Raw genomic sequence first — 18023 nt, forward strand, 5'->3', positions numbered from 1 at the left:
GTTACTGTGAAAAGCCCCTAGTCGCCACATTTTGGCGCCTGTTCGGGGAGGCCGGTACGGGAATTGAACCCGCGCTGCTGGCCGTGTTCTGCATTACAAGCCAGCTGTTTAGCCCACTGTGCTAAACCAGCCCCAAAGTTCACAGTTTGATTGACAGTACTACGAGATTATTAACGAGTTGGCTATTTTTGATATGGGGTCATGAATAAATGTTTGCTTGATTTTACAATGGAATAGGCAATTAAGGAGTTTTAAAAGTTTAGAATAGTCTTTCATAAATTGATTTTTTTTAAAAAGTGAGGGCTGTAAGATATTTAGACTTTTATTTTATTTCATCTCAACATGGTTCCTGAAATCTGCCCATTGTAGGTACTTGGACGGGTTGGCACTGAGTTGGCTTGGAGGCTTCAAAGCAGCATGAGTTGCATTGAGTTGGCATGGGGACTGGGGAGGGGTGATGGGGTGAGAGCTAGAACGCTTAAAACTTAACAAAACAACAGGGTCAATGTCCCTGAGAACCAAGGTGGGCTTTGTAACCGGCTGCCCTGATCTGTTTCTGGGGGGAAAGTGGGCCCATCCCTCGACCTCTGGAGCAAAATCTGTGTCCGACGCAGCAACCTCTATCGAGGGAGATCTGGGGAATTTCCCAACTGGAATATCTACCTTGGTAGCAAAAAATGTGGTCCGTTAACTCTGCTTCGCTCGACATTTGTGCCCGAGCGGCTCGGTATTTATGGCATCTTCTAAATTTAATTTGAATGATAAATGACTCATACTAAAAACTTTGAAAGAAAGTGTAAGAATTCAGCAAAAGCGATTTGAATTGGATGGAACGCAAAGGTTAATCAGCCCAGTCCGATTCTGCCTCACCCACTAGACACACTCTCCACTGAAGATGAGAATAGGGGGTCAGTGTTTTTCACTCATTTAAACTGCAGATGACCTCAATCCATTCCACACAAAAACAGCAAAATTAATTACTCAACAATTGCACAACTTCAAAATAACAAAAATGAACTCAACCCCCAAAATATCCAGATTTCCATTTTCTCGGGAAGGAATCAAAAACCTTGCCTAATTGTCGGACTCTTTGACATTCACTCTAGACGATGAGACTGGGAAAAAAACCATGACAATCTTAGTGAAACTTTTCATGATTTTAAACTTTGCAAATAATTCCTACATTGTCTTTTTCCAACATTTACATCGATCTGTATAAGCCTTAGGCACAGCCCAAACACTCATCTTCCTGCCAGAGCATAACACAGCAGATCACATCGAACATTTCTGATGAATCAGATTCCGTTAACACAAACTAACTTCCAGCAGACTGCCATTCTGATCGAAGCATCAGCTCTGGCAGCTATTGTTAGTGCGACAGTGACTGTGACAGTGACTGTGACAGTGTGCAATGCTTAAAACAGGGAGCATGAATGGACTTAACCAATAAAAAAACGTAACAATTTGAAATTTTAAATTCAGCTACAGCTGATCCCATCCAGATAGGTCATTCTGTAACACCTGAAAGAGGGCGGTGTAACCAAACAGTGAGTAAATGAGAGCACTCAAGTGTTGCTGGAGTGCTCCAAGTTAATTGGGAAGTTGTGGAAAGATGGATCTGAGCCTCTCAGCCTTGTCGGACAGCAGCAATTGAAGTGGTCCCTTGTGCTGCTGCTGGTATATTTACTGTCACACTACAGTCTCCAGAGGAAGTCGAGAGGTCAGAGGAATGGTGAGGGTCAATGTTTAAATCTTCCAAGTGCTTATCGATAGTTGCAGCTTCACTGGAGCACCTCTCTCAGATCCAGTCACTGTCACACACACCAGACTGGGCCAACAATACATCTGTACAATCAATTTTTCATGTAAGCAATTATCTTTAACACTTTCATTAGATGATGCATAATTTCATCCCAAAAACGTACAAAAATCAATGGGCATCTTTGATTCACAGCTTTTCTGTGTTTCTGTCTGTTTTGTGGAGACAATGTTTAAAAACTGAATTAAATGAACAAGTACAGATTTTAAAAGCATTGTACAATATCATCAGGTGCCATAAGGTGGCAGATTAATTATCTTGGCTGCTTCTGACAAAACGGCTGGCATCTCTCGTTCGATTACAGCTCCCAACAGCCCAATAAAAGATAATTGGTGGCAGACGTCTGGAGTCGGTGGGGGAGTCAGAAATTTTACATGAGCCAGATAACACTGAGAACCGTGATAAAATGGCTGCTGGTCAACAATGGGTTAAGGGCCAGCCATTTTATCCATTCAGCATGTTGGTGGGTCGGAGCAGACAGTCAGACAGACAGACAGACAGACAGTCAAACAGACAGTCAGACAGACAGTCAGACAGACAGACAGACAGACAGTCAGACAGACAGACAGTCAGACAGACAGACAGACAGACAGACAGTCAGTCAGTCAGACAGACAGACAGACAGACAGACAGAGTCAGACAGACAGACAGACAGACAGTCAGACAGACAGACAGTCAGACAGTCAGTCAGTCAAACAGTCAGTCAGACCGTCAGAACTTGTTTATCTGGTGCCAATCCACAGAAACCGATCCTTCCCAATCCCAAAGAAACACTGACTAAACGGCCTGGCCCAGTTCAAATCAGCTCATTGAGATTTTGGTCATGGAAAAAAAAACTCTATAAGGTGTGATGTAAAAACAACATTTTCTTTGCTTTCCCAAGTATTTTAAATCTCAATTTTAAAAAGAAACTTTCTATGAAATGGTGAACCTGTTTCGTAAAAGGTTGACTGTACATCAGAACTTTTTTACGCTTTAGATTAATGTCCTATTGCAAACCTCTGAAAAAGCATTTGTCTCCCCAGGACAGTGCATTGGATCACATCTGACTGTCAATAGCATCAGCTACATAAACTTTAACTACTGATAAAAGAGCTTCATCTGAAATCCTGTTGAATTGCTTTATCTATATTTTGTCATTAACTGACTATCAGTCACTTCACTCAGTTTAATACAGGCTCAGTGATATCTGTATAATACTGTGATTCAGCTCAGCCACCATATCCTGGCCATTTCCAAGCCATTGTCCTCTTTCAGGTCCTCTCCTCCAACCTCCCTCCAATAGACCATCCAATGGCACTTCTGTTCGTTGAATGAGTTGAGGACGCGGGATGCGTGGCACCATTGGGTCTGGACCTACCAGTACACTAGGCAGGTATTGCTAACACTGACTGCTTAGCATGCTAGGCCTGATTAGGCCTGAATGTAATGAGGCCTCTGTTGCCATAGTCACAGTTTCATTAATGACATACTGATGAAGGTTCACAAGGACTCGTCAATGTTGACATTCAAAGACTTGACCAAACAACTAACAAAAGAAAATGTTTTAAGGCTGTTTAACTATTGTAGATATTTTGGCCCCCACTTATTTCAAAATACATTGAAATGTTTTAAGTCCCCTGTGGATTCATGAATCCATATTCTCTTTTTCGTATTGTCGCAGTCAGACGCTCTCATTTCCAGAGTCAGTGTCTGTTCGAGTATCGTTTATATTCTCTCTATTCACGACCAGCAAAATCTTTTCTCATTCAACATTTCTTCCTTTGATGTTATTAGTTTTCCAGGAATATTTTGTGGTGTAAGTCCCTCCCAAACAAGAAAACCTCCAGCTTCACTGAAGATAATAATAATAATATAATAATAATAATAATCACTTATTGTCACAAGTCGGCTTCAATGAAGTTACTGTGAAAAGCCCCTAGTCGCCACATTCCGGCGCCTGTTCGGGGAGGCCGGTACAGGAATTGAATCCGCGCTGCTGCCTTGTTCTGCATTACAAGCCAGCTGTTTAGCCCAGTGTGCTAAACCATAAGATGTTGATTTGTAGAATGAAGAATTAAATAGATGGAGTTTATCCCCATTCCCTCTGTGGCGCTTTTCCCTCTGCATCAGAGAAGGTCCATCCAACCATGTGACAGAGCACACATGCAGACTGGGCCTATACAAAATGGCACACCAAAAACATGAATGAGGCATTGTAGTAACGATGTGATATGTGTTGCAGAGAATCCCAGTTTTCTGTCTGTTCCCTTGTTCAGCAGGGTAGAAACACCACAAACACCCCAAGGTTCAGAGATTCTAGGCTCCAGTCATCTTTTCCACAGTTGGAATTCGCTGCCTCATTCACAAATAGCCCTCATGTGAACCAATGACATTTTTAAAGGCCTGTTTAAAAGGCTCAGATCTTCATACCCACTCTTGTACGGAGCGTTTACAGGGCACAAGGTTCTGCTGTGACCCTTTCTGTTTGAACTGGAAGATGGTGTACACCAATACCAGGATACAGAGGGACAGGATACAAGGGATGACGACAGCAATGGCGTTTACAGTGCTGGGCACGTCATTGATCTGCACCATGATGTCCACATCGTCATTGGGCCGATGGCGGTCTTTGTTGGTGTTGACATCTTTGTGATTGCATCCCATCCAGTCCTTGACGATTGAGCGAGGATACCCGGGCTCCACCAGTAACCTCTGGTTGTCAAACTTCCAGTACTGCTTCCCTTTGTAAAAATAGGTGTAGGCTAATTGAAAAAAAAAGCAAAAAAATTAAAACAATAGAAAGATCCTTTGCACCTGTAGCTTCCAATTTTCACAATTATAGTTTCTAGAAGTCCCTCCCCCCCACCGAGGTTAAACTGATTGGTCTGTTGATGCCGGGTTTATCTTTACACCTTTATCTAAACAAGGGTGTAACATTTGCAATTCTCCAGTCCTCTGGCACCAGCCCTGAGTTGAAGGAAGTTTGGAGAATTATGGCTAATAATTCCACACTTTCCACTCTCACTTCCCTCTGTGTCCTTGGATACATCCCATCAGGTCTCTGTGCCTTATCCACATACAGGCAGCCTATCCAATACCTCCGCCTTGTCAATTTGAAACCTTTCACGATTACCTCCTCTGTCACCACAGCATGGGTATCATCTTTTTCCTCGATGAAGGCAGGTGCAAAGTATTCATTTAATACCCATGGCATGGTAGCACAGTGGTTATCACTGCTGCCTCACAGCGCCAGGGGTCCGCGTTCAATTCCGACCTCGGGTGACTGTCTATACGGAGTCTGCACATCCTCCGTGTGTCTGCGTGGGTTTCCTCCGGGTGCTCCGGTTTCCTCCCACAGTCAAAAGATGTGCAGGTTAGGTGGATTGGCCATGATAAATTGTCCCTTGGTTTGCAGGGATGTGCAGGTTAGGTTGCAGGGGATAGGGCGGGTTGGGCAGGAGAGTGGGCGGAGGTAGAGTGCTCATTCAGAGGATCAGTTCAGATCCGATGGGCTGAATGGCCTCGGGGTTCTATACCTCTCTGCTCCACGTGCAAATTCCCCATTTGGTCCCTAGCCAGCCCTTTCCTTGTTCTACCTCCCTTTAACTATTTATCTGCCTAGAGAAAGTTGAGGGTTTCCTGGTTATGTTAGCTGCCAGGCTCTTTTCATAATCTCTCTTTGCTTCTCTACATCCCCTTTCAAACGTCAGTTTCCAGCCTGATTCTCAATGTTATTTCCACCATGGCACCTGTCTTTAGCACCTTTTTTCATCTTTATTTTAATTTCTATTGCTTTTGTGATCCCGGGAGCTCTGGATCGGGTTGTCGGACCGTCTGAGGGAATATACTGTGTCCCAGCTATTTCTGCTTTACAGGTAGCCCATTGTTCAGTTATGGTTTTGCTGATAATCTTCGATTGTAATTTATCTGAGTCAGATTCACGGGTACCGTGTAAAACGGTGAGCGATTAGAGCACAACATACTGAGAGTCGTGGTGTAACCCACATCACCGACTCTCGAGCTCCCACCACTGTTTAACACTCACTTGAGCGTTGACTGGGTTGGACGGGACAGTCCCACCTGAGAGAGCTGTTGGCCAATCCAAGCCAGCCAGGAACAGCCCTGCAGTGGCCGGAGGAGGTACTGCAGCGCTTTGCCTGGGCCAAGTCCCAGGACCGCTGGAAAGGAAGTTTCTGGGGTGGGAAGGGGGCTATCACGGTATCAGGAGGTAGGCCGGGGGAAGGGGCGGGGTGGAGGGAAGTCTGGATCTAGAACGTCCCGAAGGGGAAGGTACCCCAACTCTGAGGGGGCTTGCAGAGGTGCCTCCCCAACTCTCCCGCCCAAGATGGAGAAAACACCCGACTTGCATCTGCCATCCTAAACATTTAGGCTGAGCAGGAAAGGCCATGAAGTGGCCGCTTCCGGGAGAAAGGGCGGGTTCGGGTTCCCATTACAGACCCTGCCCACCCAAACGTTTCCCACCCGAGACCCAGCCCACCCAAACGTTTCCCACCCGAGACCCAGCCCACCCAAACGTTTCCCACCCGAGACCCTGCCCACCCAAACGTTTCCCACCCGAGACCCAGCCCACCCAAACGTTTCCCACCCGAGACCCAGCCCACCCAAACGTTTCCCACCCGAGACCCAGCCCACCCAAACGTTTCCCACCCGAGACCCTGCCCACCCAAACGTTTCCCACCCGAGACCCTGCCACCCAAACGTTTCCCACCCGAGACCCTGCCCACCCAAACGTTTCCCACCCGAGACCCAGCCCACCCAAACGTTTCCCACCCGAGACCCTGCCCACCCAAACGTTTCCCACCCGAGACCCTGCCCACCCAAACGTTTCCCACCCGAGACCCAGCCCACCCAAACGTTTCCCACCCGAGACCCTGCCCACCCAAACGTTTCCCACCCGAGACCCTGCCCACCCAGTTTCCCACCCGAGACCCTGCCCACCCAAACGTGAAATTGTATCTGGGTTTGGGTGGGCAGGTTCCTGGGGGAATCCCAACCATTCAGTTTTACACTCCCCCCCCCCCCCCCCCCCGTGTCTCAGAACCTGCCCAGGGGGGGGGGGGGGGGGGGGGTGGAGTGGAAGGTAAAATTCCACCTATGCATAAACTGGAATTAAAGTTTAGCAGGAAAACTGTAACTGAACAATGGGTTGGCTTTTCCCCCAGTTCATTATTCTTATTCCGGATTGTTTTGTCATTTTCCAGTCAAGCTAATTACACCTCTGTAATTTCCGCGTAAATTTATTCCTCCATGTCTTTTCCAGTGAGATGTTTACAGACGACAGCTAGTAGGTTAATGGGAAGGTTATTGTTTCTTAGAAGGTGTAGAAATTCACCGGCAAGATCAGGGGCGGGATTCTCCGCAATCGGCGCGATGTCCGCCAAAAACGGTGCGAATCAGTCCGGCATCGCGCCGCCCCAAAGGTGCAGAATCCGCCGCATCATGAGGGGCCGAGCCCTCACCTTGAGGGGCTAGGCCCGCGCCGGACTGATTTCCGTCCCGCCAGCTGGCGCGGAAATGACTTTGCCATGCAGCACATGCGCGGGAACGTCAGCGGCCGCTCACGGCATCCCCGCGCATGCGCAGTGGAGGGGGTCTCTTCCGCCTCCGCCATAGTGGAGTCCATGGTGAAGGCGGAAGGAAAAGAGTGCCCCCACGGCACAGGCCCGCCCGCGGATCGGTGGGCCCCGAACGCGGGCCAGGCCACCATGGGGGCACCCCCCGGGGCCAGATCGCCCCACGCCCTCCCCAGGACCCCGGAGCCCGCCCGCGCCGCCTTGTCCCGCCGGGTAGAGAGGTGGTTTGATTCTCGCCGGCGGGACAGGCATTCAGCAGCAGGACTTCGGCCCATCGCGGGCCGGAGAATCGCCGGGGGGGGGCCGCCAACCGGCGCGGCGCTATTCCCGCCCCCGCCGAATATCCGGTGCCGGAGAATTTGGCAACCAGCGGGGGCGGGATTCACGCCAGCCCCCGGCGATTCTCTAACCCAGCGGGGGGTCGGAGAATCCCGCCCCATTTCTCTGAACCTCTCATTCCTTCAAACAGCCTCAAGCTTCCCATTCCCTCCTTGGGGGAGATGTGACAGCACCCGGGAGATTTGCAGTTGATGAATTCCTCCATTTGATCACAATCTGGTGACAGGTTTATTGAATACAATTCCACAATGAATCCTGATGGGATTCAATGTCAGGATTTGTGGGTTCCTGCTGAAGGCCTGTAGTCATGGCAGTAACACCTGACCAGACGGAACACTCTGCTTCTGTTACATACTCACTTCCTTCCTTGCTGACAAAAGCACCCTGAGGTGCCTCTGGGATTCCTTTCCATATAGTGATAGGTTTCGGATATCCGGGGTCTGATGTTTGCTTCTCTTCATTATACCGCCAGTACCTGTCAATCAAACAACTCCGTTATCTCACCGCCTCCTCCACGGCATTTGCATAATTCATTATCAGCCACATTCCTCCGCAAACCACAGAAAACCAGGAGAATGAATGTCACCCTCCCAACAGGACTGCAGCAGACTGGACAGGGTCATATAACCCAGGGAGGCCTCATCGTTCCAATGTCTGCTGGAGCGTGTTGAAGCGCTGCTGCAGCTAACTTCGTACCCGGCACAGAGGAAGATGGTTGTGGTGTTTGGAGTTTAATCACCTCAGTGCCAGGACATCACCGCAGGAGTTCCCGAGGGTAGTTCCGAGGCCTAATTACATTCATAGACAATCACAGCACAGATGGAGACCTGGTTGGACTCGGTTTGTTCTCACTGGAACGAAGGAGGTTGAGGGGCGACCTGATAGAGGTCTACAAAATTATGAGGGGCATAGACAGAGTGGATAGTCAGAGGCTTTTCCCCAGGGTAGAGGGGTCAATTACTAGGGGGCATAGGTTTAAGGTGAGAGGGGCAAGGTTTAGAGGAGATGTACGAGGCAAGTTTTTTACGCAGAGGGTAGTGGGTGCCTGGAACTCGCTGCTGGAGGAGGTGGTGGAAGCAGGGACGATAGTGACATTTAAGGGGCATCTTGACAAATACATGAATAGGATGGGAATAGAGGGATACGGACCCAGGAAGTGTAGAAGATTGTAGTTTAGTCGGGCAGCATGGTCGGCACGGGCTTGGAGGGCCGAAGGGCCTGTTCCTGTGCTGCACATTTCTTTGTTCTTTGTAACACTGATATTGTTCACATATATATTGTCTACTTCCACACTATTCGAGTCACTGAATGCAAACTAATGCCGTTTACTTGTTTCCTTTGAAGAAATAGGTCTTCCCCACAGGTTCCCAGCGTAAAGCCATGTCGATTCCTTCTTGCGGGAGACCTTTCCCCAACTGCACCAATCCATGGGGATATCCTGGCTCAGCCGTCACCTCCTTGAATACCCAGTATTTATCTCCTGTACATCAATAACACCAAAGATTTGGTCTTAGTTTTAACACAAGCGGAACAAAGATGATTGACTAATTGTTTAATCCTTTTTGCTTTGTAATCTAGCGCAATTAAGCTCGCCCAATGGCATCGCAGTGAAATGCCGCCAATTTGGATTGGGAATATGGAGACAATCCCACCCCAAACAAGAATGTAAAATAACGGGGGTGGAGTATACATCACTTACACCGGGTGGGATCGGACAATGCTGGCAGCTTGTGTTAGACACATCTATGGTCTATTAAGGGGGCACCACAGCCCCACCTGCCCAGCACAGCCCAGCACAGCCCCACCTGCCCAGCTGTACCCAGCACTGCCCCACCTGCCCAGCACAGCCCCACCTGCCCAGCACAGCCCCACCTGCCCAGCACAGCCTCACCTGCCCAGCTGTACCCAGCACTGCCCCACCTGCCCAGCACAGCCCCACCTGCCCAGCACAGCCCCACCTGCCCAGCACAGCCCCACCTGCCCAGCTGTACCCAGCACTGCCCCACCTGCCCAGCACAGCCCCACCTGCCCAGCTGTACCCAGCACTGCCCCACCTGCCCAGCACTGCCCCACCTGCCCAGCACAGCCCCACCTGCCCAGCACAGCCCCACCTGCCCAGCACTGCCCAGCACTGCCCCACCTGCCCAGCACTGCCCCACCTGCCCAGCACTGCCCCACCTGCCCAGCACTGCCCCACCTGCCCAGCTGTACCCAGCACTGCCCCACCTGCCCAGCACAGCCCCACCTGCCCAGCACAGCCCCACCTGCCCAGCACAGCCCCACCTGCCCAGCACAGCCCCACCTGCCCAGCTGTACCCAGCACTGCCCCACCTGCCCAGCACAGCCCCACCTGCCCAGCACTGCCCCACCTGCCCAGCACTGCCCCACCTGCCCAGCACTGCCCCACCTGCCCAGCTGTACCCAGCACTGCCCCACCTGCCCAGCACAGCCCCACCTGCCCAGCACAGCCCCACCTGCCCAGCACTGCCCCACCTGCCCAGCTGTACCCAGCACTGCCCCACCTGCCCAGCACAGCCCCACCTGCCCAGCACAGCCCCACCTGCCCAGCACAGCCCCACCTGCCCAGCACAGCCCCACCTGCCCAGCACAGCCCCACCTGCCCAGCACAGCCTCACCTGCCCAGCTGTACCCAGCACTGCCCCACCTGCCCAGCACAGCCCCACCTGCCCAGCACAGCCCCACCTGCCCAGCACTGCCCCACCTGCCCAGCTGTACCCAGCACTGCCCCACCTGCCCAGCACAGCCCCACCTGCCCAGCACAGCCCCACCTGCCCAGCTGTACCCAGCACTGCCCCACCTGCCCAGCACAGCCCCACCTGCCCAGCACAGCCCCACCTGCCCAGCACAGCCCCACCTGCCCAGCACAGCCCCACCTGCCCAGCACAGCCCCACCTGCCCAGCACAGCCTCACCTGCCCAGCTGTACCCAGCACTGCCCCACCTGCCCAGCACAGCCCCACCTGCCCAGCACAGCCCCACCTGCCCAGCACAGCCCCACCTGCCCAGCACTGCCCCACCTGTACCCAGCACAGCCCCATCTGCCCAGCACAGCCCCACCTGCCCAGCACAGCCCCACCTGCCCAGCACTGCCCAGCACAGCCCCACGTGCCCAGCACAGCCCCACGTGCCCAGCACAGCCCCACGTGCCCAGCTGTACCCAGCACAGCCCCACCTGCCCAGCACAGCCCCACCTGCCCAGCACAGCCCCACGTGCCCAGCTGTACCCAGCACTGCCCCACCTGCCCAGCACAGCCCCATCTGCCCAGCACAGCCCCACCTGCCCAGCACAGCCCCATCTGCCCAGCACAGCCCCATCTGCCCAGCTGTACCCAGCACAGCCACACCTGCCCAGCACTGCCCAGCACTGCCCCACCTGCCCAGCACAGCCCCACGTGCCCAGCTGTACCCAGCACAGCCCCATCTGCCCAGCTGTACCCAGCACAGCCACACCTGCCCGTGCTCTCCTTGGCATGGAGCAAGAGACTTTGCTCATCAGCCAGGATCATATTGAATGGCGGAGCGGGCTCAGTGGGCCGAATGGTCTCAGCCTGCTGCTATTTTCTATGTTTCTATGTAATTGGTCTTTGTGTATCCAGTAAGTGGTCAGGGGGAAAATAACAGCTGCAGTGTGTCTGTTTTTCAATGTCCGGGGGAAGGTTTGGAACCCCCCCCCAGCTTTCTGTACCACCGACCCTGACCACAAAAAGCAGAAACTCACTGACCAACTCTTCCACCAAACCCCAGGTACTGAGCTCGTCGGTCTGAGGTCCCACATTCGGGTATCAGAGCTGCTGCAACTGGCAAAGGGAACAATGTGAAAGCTGCTCGATTGTGCGAAGCAGAGGCAGTTATTCTGACGATTGATTAAACTGTCTGCTGGTGGGAAGTGAACTGAAGATGGTTTTTATTGTTCCCTCTCTGCTCGCATTTCACATCAATAATTCTGCATTCTGGTTAATCAATTCATATTTCAAGTTGATAGATTTTAATGATCTTTCCATTCCCACACACAATTCCCGTCAGTAAGTGAAAAGCAGCTCAGACTGAACGGTCAAATTAGCCACAATTGTGCTGGAATTTCTCATTTTCTGATTACAAATCAATCTTACCTTTAAAGAAAACAAATTTTCCATCTGATCTTTCATAAGCTGCGTCAATCCTGGTCGGAAGTCCTTTCCAGAACTGCTCGATCTGCATTGGGTAACCCTCCTGAACATGGTTATTGCGCAGGCGCCAAAACCAACGGTCCTGTGATTACAAACTCCCATTACAATGCATTACAAACTCCCATTACAATGCATTACAAACTCCCATTACAATGCATTACAAACTCCCATTACAATGCATTACAAACTCCCAGTACAATGCATTACAAACTCCCATTACAATGCATTACAAACTCCCATTACAATGCATTACAAACTCCCAGTACAATGCATTACAAACTCCCATTACAATGCATTACAAACTCCCAGTACAATGCATTACAAACTCCCATTACAATGCATTACAAACTCCCATTACAATGCATTACAAACTCCCATTACAATGCATTACAAACTCCCATTACAATGCATCACAAACTCCCATTACAATGCATTACAAACTCCCATTACAATGCATTACAAACTCCCATTACAATGCATTACAAACTCCCATTACAATGCATTACAAACTCCCATTACAATGCATTACAAACTCCCATTACAATGCATTACAAACTCCCATTACAATGCATTACAAACTCCCATTACAATGCATTACAACCTCATGGCACAAAACCATCACTCGCTGATCCACTGATTAACTCCGACACACTCGGTGTCAGTCTATTTATAATGTGGAGATGCCGGCGTTGGACTGGGGTGAGCACAGTCCGAAGTCTTACAACACCAGGTTAAAGTCCAACAGGTTTGTTTCGATGTCACTAGCTTTCGGAGCGCTGCTCCTTCCTCAGGTGATTGAAGAGGTTCCAGAAACACATATATAGACAGATTCAAAGATGCCAGACAATGCTCGGAATGCGAGCATTAGCAGGTGATTAAATCTTTACAGATCCAGGGGCGTCATTCTCCGACCCCCCGCCGGGTTGGAGAATGGCCGTTGGCCGCCGTGAATCCCGCCCCCGCCGAAGTCTCCGCTCCCGGAGATTGGGCGGGGGCGGGAATCCAGCCGCGCCGGTTGGCGGGACCCCCCGCTGGATTCTCCGGCCCGGATGGGCCGAAGTCCCGCCCAGGAATTGCCTGTCCCGCCGACGTAAATCAAACCTGGTATTTACCGGCGGGACCAGGCGGCGTGGGCGGGCTCCGGGGTCCTGGTGGGGGCGCGGGGCGATCTGACCCCGGGGGTGCCCCCACGGTGGCCTGGCCCGCGATCGGGGCCCACCGATCCGCGGGCGGGCCTGTGCCGTGGGGGCACTCTTTCCCTTCCGCCTCTGCTACGGCCTCCACCATGGCGGAGGCGGAAGAGACTCTCCCCACTGTGCATGTGCCGGGAAACTGACAGCGGCCGCTGACGCTACCGCGCATGCGCCACATTTCCGCGCCAGCTGGCGGGGCGGAAATCCCTCCGGCGCTGACCTAGCCCCTCAATGTTGGGGCTCGGCCCCCAAAGATGCGGAGCATTCCGCACCTTTGGGCCGGCGCGATGCACGTCTGATTGGCACCGGCTTTGGCGCCAGTCGGCGGGCATCCCGCCGTTGGGGGAGAATTTCGCCCCAGAGATGGGTTGAAGAGGTGTGAATTGTCTCAAGCCAGGACAGTTGGACCTCTTCATTCACCTGAGGAAGGAGCAGCGCTCCGAAAACTAGTGACATCGAAAGAAACCTGTTGGACTTTAACCTGGTGTTGTAAGACTTCGGACTCTAGTCTATTTATAAACAGGCCCCTATTCAGGAACCTCCATAGTAAATGGGCGCGATTCAATTAAAGTACCAGAGTGAGGCACGTATAGCCCTGTGTCCCGCGCTCACAGCCCATGTGGCTATTCAACACGACTCACGTTGTATAAGGGGTCTCAGCGGGGATACGCGGCCGAGATGCTTTCTACATGAAGAGCTCCACTTGCTGGAACTCCTGATGGAAGCGAGAGATCGGGACACCATTTGTGAATGGGAGAGGGTCCCCCGGCCCCCCCTCCTGCACACACCGCCACCCACACAGGGCACCCCCAGCCTGATCGCCTGCACACAATTGCAGGCATGGAACCCTGCCAGCACCACCTGGGCACATTATCAGTGCCAGGCTGGCACTGCCAGGGTACCTAGGTGTAACCGGCAGTGCCAGGATATCACCCTGCCAAAGGGGCACGCACCTGGGGGCCGCCGAACCGCGAGGGGAACACCACAAGTGCCGTTCCGTCTGGTCCCCGTTTGTGGGGATGAGAGCTGAACAGCGCTCGCCCGAGATCTCCGAGGCGAAGGGGATGAATCCCAAATCCTCAGGAACCTTGGGAATCTGCACATTAAAGTGAGGCTACCTGTCTCGCTCTAAGATGCAGATTTGCTAAAAGGTGATCCTGCCCACAATGGACGGGGTTCACATCGCAACATCCCGCGAGGCTTTGCAACCCTGGGGGCGGGGTCTCCCGGCTGTCAAAGGTCACGCGGTGTCGTGGCGAGGTGCCTTTCGGGCGCCCACTATGTTCACCCTGTACAAAACTCACTCACCCCCACAGCTCATCCCACACTCCCTCCCCACCCTTCCCTTTCCTACTCCAATTTATGAGGGGATGGAGAGGTGAGGGGTGGGGGTGAGGGCAAGTGGAGGGGTGAAGGGAGTGGGGGGGGTGATGCGGGAGGGGGATGATAGGGAGGGGGTGATGAGGAGAGAGGGGCTGAAGGGGGGCAGATGGAGAGGGGGGTGAGTGAGGGAGGGTTATGGGGAGGGGGGGTGAAGGGGGGATGATTGGGGGGGGATGATTGGGAGGGGGGTGATGGGGAGGGGGGTGATGGGGAGAGGTGTGATGGGGAGAGGTGTGATGGGAGGGGGGTGATGGGGAGGGGGGTGATGGGGAGCGGGGTGATGGGGAGGGGGGTGAAGGGGGGGTGATGGGGAGGGGGGTGATGGGGAGGGGGGTGAAGGGGGGGTGATGGGGAGGGGGGTGAAGGGGGGGGTGATGGGGAGGGGGGTGATGGGGAGGGGGGTGATGGGGAGGGGGGTGATGGGGAGGGGGGTGATGGGAGGGGGTGATGGGGGAGGGGGTGATGGGGAGGGGGGTGAAGGGGAGGGGTGTGAAGGGGAGGGGGGTGAAGGGGAGGGGGGTGAAGGGGAGGGGGGTGATGGGGAGGGGGGTGATGGGGAGGGGGGTGATGGGGAGGGGGGTGATGGGGAGGGGGGTGATGGGGAGGGGGGTGATGGGGAGGGGGGTGATGGGGAGGGGGGTGATGGGGAGGTGGGTGATGGGGAGGGGGGTGAAGGGGAGGGGGGTGATGGGGAGGGGGGTGATGGGGAGGGGGGGTGAAGGGGGAGGGGGGTGAAGGGAAGGGGGGTTGATGGGGAGGGGGGTGATGGGGAGGGGGGTGATGGGGAGGGGGGTGATGGGGAGGGGGGTGATGGGGAGGGGGGTGAGTGAGGGAGGGGGTGATGGGGGGTGAAGGGGGGGGTGAAGGGGGGGGTGATGGGGAGGGGGGTGAGTGAGGGAGGGGGTTGATGATGAGGGGGTGACGGGGGGGGGTGATGGGGAGGGGGGTGAAGGGGGGGTGATGGGGAGGGGGGTGATGGGGAGGGGGGGTGATGGGGAGGGGGGTGATGGGAGGGGTGTGATGGGGAGGGGTGTGATGGGGAGGGGGGTGATGGGGAGGGGTGTGATGGGGAGGGGGGTGAAGGGGAGGGGGGTGAAGGGGAGGGGGGTGATGGGGAGGGGGGTGATGTGGAGGGGGGTGATGGGGGAGGGGGGGTGATGGGGAGGGGGGTGATGGGGAGGGGGGTGATGGGGAGGGGGGTGAAGGGGGGTGATGGGGAGGGGGGTGAAGGGGAGGGGGGGTGATGGGGAGGGGGGGTGAGTGTGGGAGGGGGTGATGGGGGGTGAAGGGGGGGTGATGGGGAGGGGGGTGAGTGAGGGAGGGGGTGATGGGGGGTGAAGGGGGGGGTGATGGGGAGGGGGGTGAGTGAGGGAGGGGGTTGATGGAAGGGGGGGTGATGGGGAGGGGGGTGAAGGGGGGGTGATGGGGAGGGGGGTGATGGGGAGGGGGGTGATGGGGAGGGGGGTGATGTGGAGGGGGGTGATGGGGAGGGGGGTGATGGGGAGGGGGGTGATGTGGAGGGGGGTGATGGGGAGGGGGGTGATGGGGAGGGGGGTGATGGGGAGGGGGGTGAAGGGGGGGGTGATGGGGGGGGTGATGGGGAGGGGGGGTGATGGGGAGGGGGGGTGAAGGGGAGGGGGTGATGGGGAGGGGGGTGAGTGAGGGAGGGGGTGATGGGGGGGTGAAGGGGGGGTGATGGGGAGGGGGGTGAGTGAGGGAGGGGGTGATGGGGAGGGGGGTGATGGGGAGGGGGGTGAAGGGGAGGGGGGTGATGGGGAGCGGGGTGATGGGGAGGGGTGTGATGGGGAGGGGGGTGAAGGGGAGGGGGTGATGGGGAGGGGGGTGATGGGGAGGGGGGTGATGGGGAGGGGGGTGATGGGGAGGGGGGTGATGGGGAGGGGGGTGATGGGGAGGGGGGGTGAAGGGGGGTGATGGGGGGGTGATGGGGAGGGGGGTGAAGGGGAGGGGGGTGATGGGGAGGGGGGGTGAGTGAGGGAGGGGGTGATGGGGGGGTGAAGGGGAGGGGGGTGAAGGGGGGGTGATGGGGAGGGGGTGATGGGGAGGGGGGTGATGGGAGGGGTGTGATGGGGAGGGGTGTGATGGGGAGGGGTGTGATGGGGAGGGGTGTGATGGGGAGGGGTGTGATGGGGAGGGGTGTGATGGGGAGGGGTGTGATGGGGAGGGGTGTGATGGGGAGGGGTGTGATGGGGAGGGGTGTGATGGGGAGGGGTGTGATGGGGAGGGGGGTGAAGGGGAGGGGGGTGATGGGGAGGGGGGTGATGGGGAGGGGGGTGATGGGGAGGGGGGTGATGGGGAGGGGGGTGATGGGGAGGGGGGGTGATGGGGAGGGGGGTGATGGGGAGGGGGGTGATGGGGAGGGGGGTGAAGGGGGGGTGATGGGGGGGGGGTGATGGGGAGGGGTGGTGAAGGGGAGGGGGGTGATGGGGAGGGGGGTGAGTGAGGGAGGGGGTGATGGGGGGTGAAGGGGGGGTGATGGGGAGGGGGGTGAGTGAGGGAGGGGGTGATGGGGGGGTGAAGGGGGTGATGAGGAGGGGGGTGAGTGAGGGAGGGGGTTGATGGTGAGGGGGGTGAAGGGGGGGGTGATGGGGAGGGGGGTGATGGGGAGGGGGGTGATGGGGAGGGGGGTGATGGGGAGGGGGGGTGATGGGGAGGGGGGTGATGGGGAGGGGGGTGATGGGGAGGGGGTGATGGGAGGGGGGTGATGGGGAGGGGGGTGATGGGGAGGGGGTGATGGGAGGGGGTGATGGGGAGGGGGTGATGGGGAGGGGGTGATGGGGAGGGGGTGATGGGGAGGGGGTGATGGGGAGGGGGTGATGGGGAGGGGGGTGATGGGGAGGGGGGTGATGGGGAGGGGGTGGTGGGGAGGGGGTGGTGGGGAGGGGGTGATGGGGAGGGGGTGATGGGGAGGGGGTGATGGGGGGGGGGGTGAGTGAGGGAGGGGGTGATGAGGGGGTGATGGGGAGGGGGGTGAGTGAGGGGGGCGTTGATGGTGAGGGGGGTGATGGGGAGGGGGGTGAGTGAGGGTGGGGGTTGATGGTGAGGGGGGTGAAGGGGGGGTGATGGGGTGGGGGGGTGAAGGGGAGGGAGGTGATGGGGAGGGGGGGGTGATGGGGGTGGTTGATGGGGAGGGGTGATGGGGAGGGGGGTGATGGGGAGGGGGGTGAAGGGAGGGGGGGTGATGGGGAGGGGGGTGAGTGAGGGAGGGGGTGATGGGGGGGGTGAAGGGGGGGTGATGGGGAGGGGGGTGAATGAGGGAGGGGTGATGGGGCGGTGATGGGGAGGGGGGTGAAGGGGGGGTGATGGGAGGGGGGTGATGGGGAGAGGGGTGATGGGGAGGGGGGTGATGGGGAGGGGATGATGGGGAGGGGGGTGATGGGGAGGGGGGTGATGGGGAGGGGTGATGGGGAGGGGGTGATGGGGAGGGGGTGATGGGGAGGGGGTGATGGGGAGGGGGTGATGGGGAGGGGGTGATGGGGAGGGGGTGATGGGGAGGGGGTGATGGGGAG

General features: G+C 55.8%; 1 protein-coding gene across 1 annotated transcript in view; it reads right to left on the minus strand.

Annotated features, from left to right (window-relative positions):
• Nucleotides 1-1142: 1142 nt before the first annotated feature.
• Nucleotides 1143-18023, minus strand: part of LOC140428682 (matrix metalloproteinase-24-like) — a 273538-nt gene continuing 256657 nt past the window's right edge. Inside the window, 4 exon segments of the mRNA XM_072515411.1 lie at nt 1143-4563; nt 8094-8209; nt 9064-9214; nt 11864-12002. Coding sequence (XP_072371512.1) covers nt 4226-4563; nt 8094-8209; nt 9064-9214; nt 11864-12002 — 744 coding nt within the window. The 3' untranslated portion in view covers nt 1143-4225.

This window comes from Scyliorhinus torazame, chromosome 8 (genome assembly GCF_047496885.1).
Source record: "Scyliorhinus torazame isolate Kashiwa2021f chromosome 8, sScyTor2.1, whole genome shotgun sequence".
In the NCBI taxonomy this organism is placed as follows: Eukaryota; Metazoa; Chordata; class Chondrichthyes; order Carcharhiniformes; family Scyliorhinidae; genus Scyliorhinus; species Scyliorhinus torazame.